Source organism: Pholis gunnellus (genome assembly GCF_910591455.1).
Source record: "Pholis gunnellus genome assembly, chromosome: 15".
Lineage (NCBI taxonomy): Eukaryota > Metazoa > Chordata > Actinopteri > Perciformes > Pholidae > Pholis > Pholis gunnellus.
The window spans coordinates 622,963-631,242 of record NC_136542.1 but is presented as its reverse complement, the minus strand read 5'-3'; the positions used below and the strand labels follow the sequence as shown (position 1 = coordinate 631,242).

The window sequence follows — 8,280 nt, the reverse complement described above, 5'->3', positions numbered from 1 at the left end:
TGAACAATAAAAAAATAAGAATCAAAAGTAACTCAAAGATAAAAGTTGTGACGTCATAAAACATGAAAGATATTTATCAATTTACAAAACACGATGCAGAGAATGTTCCATGACTCCTCCTCCTCCTCCTCCTCCTCCTCCTCCTCCTCCTCCTCCTCCTCCTCCTCCTCCTCCTCCTCCTCCTCCTCCTCCTCCACGGGATGGAGGAAGGAGATGGAGGGATAAGGGAGGAGGCCGGCTGCTGGGAGCTCCTCACCTCCTGTGGAGAAACGAAGGAGGTCCTGCAAGGAGATAGAGCTCCTCCCAACTGAGGAGAGGAGAGCAGAGTGAGGAGAGAGGAGAGCAGAGTGAGGAGAGAGGAGAGAGGAGAGCAGAGTGAGGAGAGAGGAGAGAGGAGAGAGGAGAGTAGAGTGAGGAGAGAAATGTCTTTCCATCTTTTAAATAAAGTAAATCAAATAAAGTGGTTTTTGGTTCGATGGTGAACATTCAGTGAAATCTTTTACTTTCATTTTGAACAAAAGCTTCTGTTGCTGTGGAGACGTTTACATTTAACCCTCTCTGAGGTCCAGGATCCAGGACCCTGAGTGGGTCCAGGACCCTGAGTGGGTCCTGGGTCCTGGACCCTGTCTCACCTTCACAGTCCAGCAGGAAGCGCCTCCAGAAGCTGCAGACGGGCGTCTCTCTGCTGCGTCTGTCCTCCTGCTGAGAGACGAGGACGCTGAAGACGTGAGCGAGCGTCTGAGCAGAAGACGTGACAGAAGAGCGACGGGTAGAGCTGCACCTGGACCACATTGAGCAGGGTTCAGGTCTGTGTACTGGTTCAGTATTTCACATCACGTCTTTCTCTCACAGCGATCATCACTCAAGAACGGAACGTTTTCATTTACTGGTTCAATTGATTCAACGAGACGTCAGATTAGACTTTGCACTGATGCATTGTGGGTTAAACAGACACAGATGGGTTAATACGTCTTTAAGTCACCTGATCAAAGACACCGAGCGTCTGCAGACCGGCCCGGAACCTGCAGGAGACAAAACATCACAGATAATAATGAACCGGTAGTTTGAGGGACCGGAGTCCAGTGAGCGGTCCGCGTACCTCTGCAGTGGAAGCTGCATCCTGGTGATCATGGTGAAGCCGACCAGATCCTCCACCAGAGCCTCTCTCTCCTCCAGGCTGCCGATCGCTCGCTTGCAGCCGGCCAACTCCAGGAACTCCCAGCTCGCCGCCATGACTTCCTGCAGCTCGCCCACAGACTCCGCCTCCGCCATCTGAAACCAGCATCCATCATGAAACCTCCGGCCGGTGAACGGCCCGTACTGCGTGTGAAGCGTCACTCACCCGGCTGACCCGGCGGGTGAAGTGCGTGTCGGGGGTCATGTGCGTGAGGCAGAGCGGGCGGTTGGCCGGGTGGTTGAAGAGACACTGGTAGAGAGCTCGGGAGAAGAAGCTCACAGGAGGACCGCCGTGAGCCAGAGACAGAGCCAGCAGGCAGCCCACGTCGAAGTACAGGTCCTCCCTCACCGCTGCAGACACAACACAGCGCCATGAACCAACCACGGGCTGGGCCCTTCAAAATAAAAGTCCTGCTCCGCTACAGAACCATCACGACTAGAAGGAGAGAGGACTAGAACACGTCTGTAGTGCAGAACATCAGTCATTAAGGAGAAAGAAAGGCAAGTTTAATATCTTTGATAACTGCAGGGAGAGAGAGCACCTCCCAACTGAGAGGAGAGGAGAGAGGAGAGGAAACAAGAGGAGAGAAGAGAGGAGGAGAGGAAACAAGAGGAGAGAGGAGAGGAGGAGAGGAAACAAGAGGAGAGATGTAGAATAAAATGTTTTTACGCTTTCTTTGTGTGAAGTGTTGGTCATACATGATGTGTTCAAGGACCGTCAGAAAAATGAAAGATCCATACCCTGGGAGTCCAGCGCCAGGTTCTTGGATCCGTCTGGACCCTCGAACACCACAGAGTTCTGGATCTGCTGCACCAGCAGCTTCAGGAAGTGCTGCCTGGCCGCGTCGCTGTCCCGGAGGCTGCTGGGAAACGCAGTCAGCTGGTCGTCTTTGAACCTGGACGGAGCCAATGAGAAGATACGAAAGAGGAGAACGCGTTGATCAATAACCGGGTGGAGACTAACGTCACTGAGAGATCAAAATCTGCGTTTGTCGTCCGCTCACCGGACGGACAGAGTGCGTGTGGGGTCAAAGTCGAACCTCCTCACCAGCTCCACCCCTGCAGACAGAGCCTGGTCCCCGTCCACCTCCACCTGCATGCTGAGGGGACCGAGCTGAGGGCCCAGAGCCTGCAGGATCTCCTCAGGTGATCCGGATCCAACAGGTAATGCCGGCCTGAGAGAGGGAGGAGTCACGTAGCTGTCAATCAAATTTAAAAAGGACCATTCATCATGACAACACCTGGAACGTCACCCGGTTAATCAACGGTGCGTTGGGTTCGTGCACCTCTTACGGTCGACGGAGGAGAGGTGCGTTGGGTTTGCGTACCTCTTACGGTCGACGGAGGAGAGGATGGGGGACAGGTGGCGTTTGGACAGCAGACTCCTCCTCTGTCCTCCCTGAGGAGATGAAACCAGGGAGGCTGGAGGAGACGAGCACAGACGTTATGAGGATCTAGACCTGATCCGGTTCCCACCAGTGATTCATAATTAATAAACTAAAGCGGGTCCATCAGAGACTCAGACCTCTTCCGTCAGTCCCCTCTGTGCAGTCGCTGCAGGCCCAGTCTCTGGTGTCCAACGTCAGCCCACAACACTTCCTGTGAGTCCCTCTGGAGCCACAGAGCCGGCAGCGAATCACCTCGAACCAACTGAAACAACAACAACAACAACAACATGGTCACACACTGCGAGCTGCTCCACCGGGTGGGACCGGGAGGTTTACAAACAAGAAGAATAAAGAAATGAGGATTATGTAGTTCGCTACACATCTTAGTGACTTTTATTTTTGTTGCTTTTTTACATTAATATGTCGATTGAATAGATTAATTGAATGAAACATTGCTGAGCATCAGGTCTGTAATGAGCCCTGCAGCCTGTAGGGGGGGCCATGAAACCATGAAAACAGGAACGTCACAACTTCAATACCCCGTCTTGGCCGAGTGCGTCCGCCCGTTGTTGCAGAGGCAGGCGAGAGCGTCGCAGCGCGCGTAGACCTCCAGCAGCTCCGAGTACGCGTTGGCCTCCAACTCCCATGATGCATCTCTGCAGACGAGAAGAAATTTTAAAAGAGGTCTCCTGCGTTAAGCGTTTTTAAAGACAAACGTATTCAAACGCCTCTGGGTTTTGGGGTTTTAAACCTACGTACTAGTGTGGATGTAGCCTCATTTTTTCCCACAATCCCTTGCCTTCTGTGGTCATTGCCTACTGTTGTAGAGTTCAGGTGTGATCACATGACCACGTTACCTCTCTGGGATGTAGATTCCCATCCTCAGCATCTCCTCCTGGAAGCTCTCCTTGTTGCTACAGAGAGTACATCTGAAGAAGAAGAGGCCGGCGCTGTGGGCCTGACGCTGAGAGAGCGAGAGAGCGAGAGAGAGAGAGAGAGAGAGAGAGAGAGAGAGAGAGAGAGAGAGAGAGAGAGAGAGAGAGAGAGAGAGAGAGAGAGAGAGAGAGAGAATCTATAAATAAATAAATGCATCTTTATATTCCCACATTGTGTTATCTGCGTATGAATTGTTTTGTCTGTCCTTCTTCATATTATTTTATGACTCCACACCTTCAGGCCGGTGAACACCACTAAATGAAACTACCTGCACACAGTCTCTGTGGAACCAGCTGGCGTGGCAGGACGGACATTTGAGGACGGAGTAGCTCAGGACCGGATCGATGGGGTCCAGACAGACGGAGCAGGTCTGAGGCAGACTGAGGTCTAGACCACCGCACAGGGACTGAGTAGGACTGTGGTCTGGACAGTAAGACCTGGATACAGAGAGACAGGGAGACCACGTAAACCTTCTCATCGGGGAGGTCAGAGGTCATCAATGCTATCAATGCTATTAATGCTATCAACGTGTGTTCACTCACGGGAAGAGTCCCGTAAACTGAGAGATGAAGCTGCGTTTCCTCCCACAGGGGAAGTGAACCGTCCTCCTGCAGCTTCTGACGTTACAGCCGACACACGCTCCCTTCTGCTTACAGCCGCCGCACATCTGGAACACAAGTAAACACACGGTAAACACACGGTAAAGACACGGTAAAGACACGGTAAACACACGGTAAACACACGGTAAACACACGGTAAAGACACGGTAAACACACGGTAAAGACACTGTAAACACACGGTAAACACACGGTAAAGACACGGTAAACACACGGTAAAGACACGGTAAAGACACGGTAAACACACGGTAAAGACACGGTAAACACACGGTAAAGACACGGTAAACACACGGTAAACACACGGTAAAGACACGGTAAACACACGGTAAAGACACGGTAAACACACGGTAAACACACGGTAAAGACACGGTAAACACACGGTAAACACACGGTAAAGACACGGTAAAGACACGGTAAACACACGGTAAAGACACGGTAAAGACACGGTAAAGACACGGTAAACACACGGTAAACACACGGTAAAGACACGGTAAACACACGGTAAAGACACGGTAAACACACGGTAAACACACGGTAAAGACACGGTAAAGACACTATAAACACACGGTAAACACACGGTAAAGACACGGTAAACACACGGTAAAGACACGGCAAACACACGGCAAACACACGGCAAACACACAGTAAACACACGGTAAACAATAAGACAAAGATCTCTTTAATCTCTCACCAGTCGAGCTGAGCGGCGGATCTCCTGTTTGATGTCGTCCACCAGGAAACCGAAGACGCCCTCGTCCTCTTCTCCTCGCTGGTAAACTCCACAAGACGTCAGCTGAGACACAACACAGGAGAACAAAGTATCACACCAGACCTCCATCAGGACCTCCAGACCTCCATCACGACCTCCATCACAACCTCCAGACCTCCATCAGGACCTCCAGACCTCAATCACAACCTCCATCACAACCTCCAGACCTCCATCAGGACCTCCAGACCTCCATCACGACCTCCATCACAACCTCCAGACCTCCATCAGGACCTCCAGACCTCAATCACAACCTCCATCACAACCTCCAGACCTCCATCACACCTCCAGACCTCCATCACACCTCCAGAGCTCCATCAGGACCTCCAGACCTCAATCACAACCTCCATCACACCTCCAGACCTCCATCACACCTCCAGAGCTCCATCACACCTCATTCGCGACCTCCAGACCTCAATCACAACCTCCATCACACCTCCAGAGCTCCATCACACCTCCAAACCTCCATCACACCTCCAGAGCTCCATCACACCTCATTCGCGACCTCCATCAGGACCTCCAGACCTCAATCACAACCTCCAGAGCTCCATCACACCTCCAGACCTCAATCACAACCTCCAGAGCTCCATCACACCTCCAAACCTCCATCACACCTCCAGAGCTCCATCACACCTCATTCGCGACCTCCATCAGGACTTCCAGACCTCAATCACAACCTCCAGACCTCCATCAGGACCTCCAGACCTCCATCAGGACCTCCAGACCTCTATCACAACCTCAAGACCTCCATCAGGACCTCCAGACCTCAATCACAACCTCCAGAGCTCCATCACACCTCCAGAGCTCCATCACACCTCCATCCCGACCTCCATCAGGACCTACAGACCTCCATCCCAACCTCCAGACCTCCATCACGACCTCCAGAGCTCCATCACGACCCACAGACCTCCATCAGGACCTCCAGACCTCAATCACAACCTCCATCACAACCTCCAGACCTCCATCACACCTCCAGACCTCCATCACACCTCCAGAGCTCCATCAGGACCTCCAGACCTCAATCACAACCTCCATCACACCTCCAGACCTCCATCACACCTCCAGAGCTCCATCACACCTCATTCGCGACCTCCAGACCTCAATCACAACCTCCATCACACCTCCAGAGCTCCATCACACCTCATTCGCGACCTCCATCAGGACCTCCAGACCTCAATCACAACCTCCAGAGCTCCATCACACCTCCAGAGCTCCATCACACCTCCATCCCGACCTCCATCAGGACCTACAGACCTCCATCCCAACCTCCAGACCTCCATCACGACCTCCAGAGCTCCATCACGACCCACAGACCTCCATCACAACCTCCATCAAAACCTCCAGACCTCCATCAGAACCTCCAGAGCTCCATCAGAACCTGTTGGTACCTCAGGAGTACCACCAGGTCTGTGTGAAGAGCTTGAGATCATTAAAACACAGACTCACCAAACAGAAGTAGTGGACGGAGAGTTTGTGCTCTTTGAGAGTCACTTTCTCCCCAAACATGGCCGGATCATCATCACTGAGCCTGCAGAGAGCACAGCCTGAACACACAGAAACCATTAAATATAAACTTCATAGATTTAGTATTAGCATATTATATCACATGTAAATACAAAGCTTCTTTCACACACGGTTCCTCATAAATTACTGAGTTTAAACTTTTAGATTTCCAATGTTCACACACATGAAGAACATTCAGGAACATTTACATCTCTTCTCATATGTGAAGACAACAAATAGACATCCAGGAGATGGATGACAACTGCTTTAAAACTCAACAGAAGAAGAAGAAACAGAAGAAGATGAAGACGAAAAATAAACAGAAGAAGACGAAAAATAAACAGAAGAAGAAGAAAGATGAACAGAAGAAGAAGAAGAAGAAGAAGAGGTGACAGTAAACAGTCGATCACTCACACTCGTCTGAGACCTGCGGCCTCCTCGTCTTCTTCTTCATGTTGGTGTGACGCGGCTCTGCAAAGATAAAGATAATAATAATAATAATAATAATAATAATAATCTTTATTTATACAGAAAAAGTGCTTCAGAGACATGAAAACTGAAAATACAGATTTTGTTTTTAAGAGTACAATTATAAATCTGAAGAAGTTCAATAAAGCCAAGAAATAGAAACAAAATAAACAAATAAAATGAATTCTTATATATAATGAAAGTATTAAAACTATTTACCAGATAAACTGGTGGTGAATGAATACAGCTGCTGATTCAATACAATATAATATAAAATACAATAAAGCTGCTGATTCAAGTGAAATAGCTACAAAGATTCATCTGTTACCGTCGAACATATTAAACCATATAAATACATCTAACGTTACCGAAACATCACGTTAATGAGAAGAATCAGAGAAGTTGTACAAGAAGCTCTAACTTTAATTTATCTTCCGCATATTTATGAATAATATTAAAAGAAAAACTTACTTTTTACATTCAGAGATGAAACGTGTCAGATTTGGAGCTCGTTCGTTTCGCGAGGAGTTATCGTTTGTGTACTTCTCACGAGCCGTCGAGTTATTTTAAATTTCCCTCTTTCAAAACAAAAAGGAGCTCATTTCCGCTTCCGCTGCTGCTGCTTCTTCTTCTTCTTCTTCTTCTTCTTCTTCTTCTTCTTCTTCTTCTTCTTTGACAGTTTGGCTCTTTGTTTCCGGTTTGACGCTTCATCGCGCCCTGATGGACGGAAGGTGAATAACCTCGAGGCGGATGATTATGAGCTCCTTTTTTGGGGAATATTTTATTTTTAAAGTATTTTAACAATGCAAGAGAACGTGCAGAGCGTACAGAACACAGTACATGAAACATTACAAACAATTACATAACAAGTAAAGAAAGAAAAAATACACAAATAGATGAAATAAAATTAAGTAAATAAATAAAGTAAATAAATAATTCCCCCCACCCAAACAAAACAAAAAAACAAAAAAGCTTGGTGCATAGAGTGACACAGTGACAGTCCTGTGGTACTGTTAGTGTTGTACCCATGTACTCCAAATAAGGCTGCCCGATTTTCATAAATAAATGCTCTCCCATTGCATGTTTTCTCACAGGGAAATGCTACATCAGTGTCCAGGTACTGTTTGAGTGACACATTGAGGTAGTCTGCTATTACCCTGTTGTGAAAGGGATTTGTAACTATGCACCATTTCCTCTCAAATCTAATCTGAAATTAGACACATCCCATTGCTGTGGGCTGGGGGCGTGGCCAAGCACAGGATGAGGGTTCGGGTCTCTAGTGTCTCCACACATCAGTCAGCTTTACATCTTTCATAAATGATAAGGTAGTTTAAGCTGCTCTTGTTTTGGATGTGGTTGTGGCTTACAGTCTGTCTGTCTTTGTCCCACATTTCATTACTGGAGGGTAAGATTGTGGCATCGAGCT

General features: G+C 48.5%; 1 protein-coding gene across 1 annotated transcript; it reads right to left on the bottom strand.

The window, feature by feature from the left end:
- Positions 1–202: 202 nt before the first annotated feature.
- On the bottom strand, positions 203–7,431 carry g2e3 (G2/M-phase specific E3 ubiquitin protein ligase). Its single transcript, XM_079175060.1, has 17 exons — positions 7,326–7,431; positions 6,801–6,857; positions 6,330–6,427; positions 4,809–4,910; positions 4,043–4,167; positions 3,769–3,937; positions 3,422–3,528; positions 3,104–3,220; positions 2,702–2,826; positions 2,505–2,598; positions 2,181–2,351; positions 1,918–2,072; positions 1,343–1,527; positions 1,100–1,272; positions 983–1,022; positions 633–781; positions 203–307 (listed from the first exon to the last, which is right to left on the bottom strand). Exons 2-16 carry the CDS (start codon positions 6,838–6,840, stop codon positions 635–637), a joined length of 1,848 nt encoding a protein of 615 aa, XP_079031186.1. The 5' UTR covers positions 6,841–6,857; positions 7,326–7,431; the 3' UTR covers positions 203–307; positions 633–634.
- Between the last annotated feature and the right edge of the window lie 849 nt (positions 7,432–8,280).

Bases quoted from the DNA above. Each gene is read 5' to 3' on its own strand.
- g2e3 (XM_079175060.1), bottom strand. From the start codon at position 6,840: ATGAAGAAGAAGACGAGGAGGCCGCAGGTCTCAGACGAGT. The intron at 3,221-3,421 runs GTAACGTGGTCA...TCTCGTCTGCAG, and splicing joins GGAATCTACATCCCAGAGAG to AGATGCATCATGGGAGTTGG. The intron at 2,599-2,701 runs GTCTGAGTCTCT...CGTCTCCTCCAG, and splicing joins AGAGGGGACTGACGGAAGAG to CCTCCCTGGTTTCATCTCCT.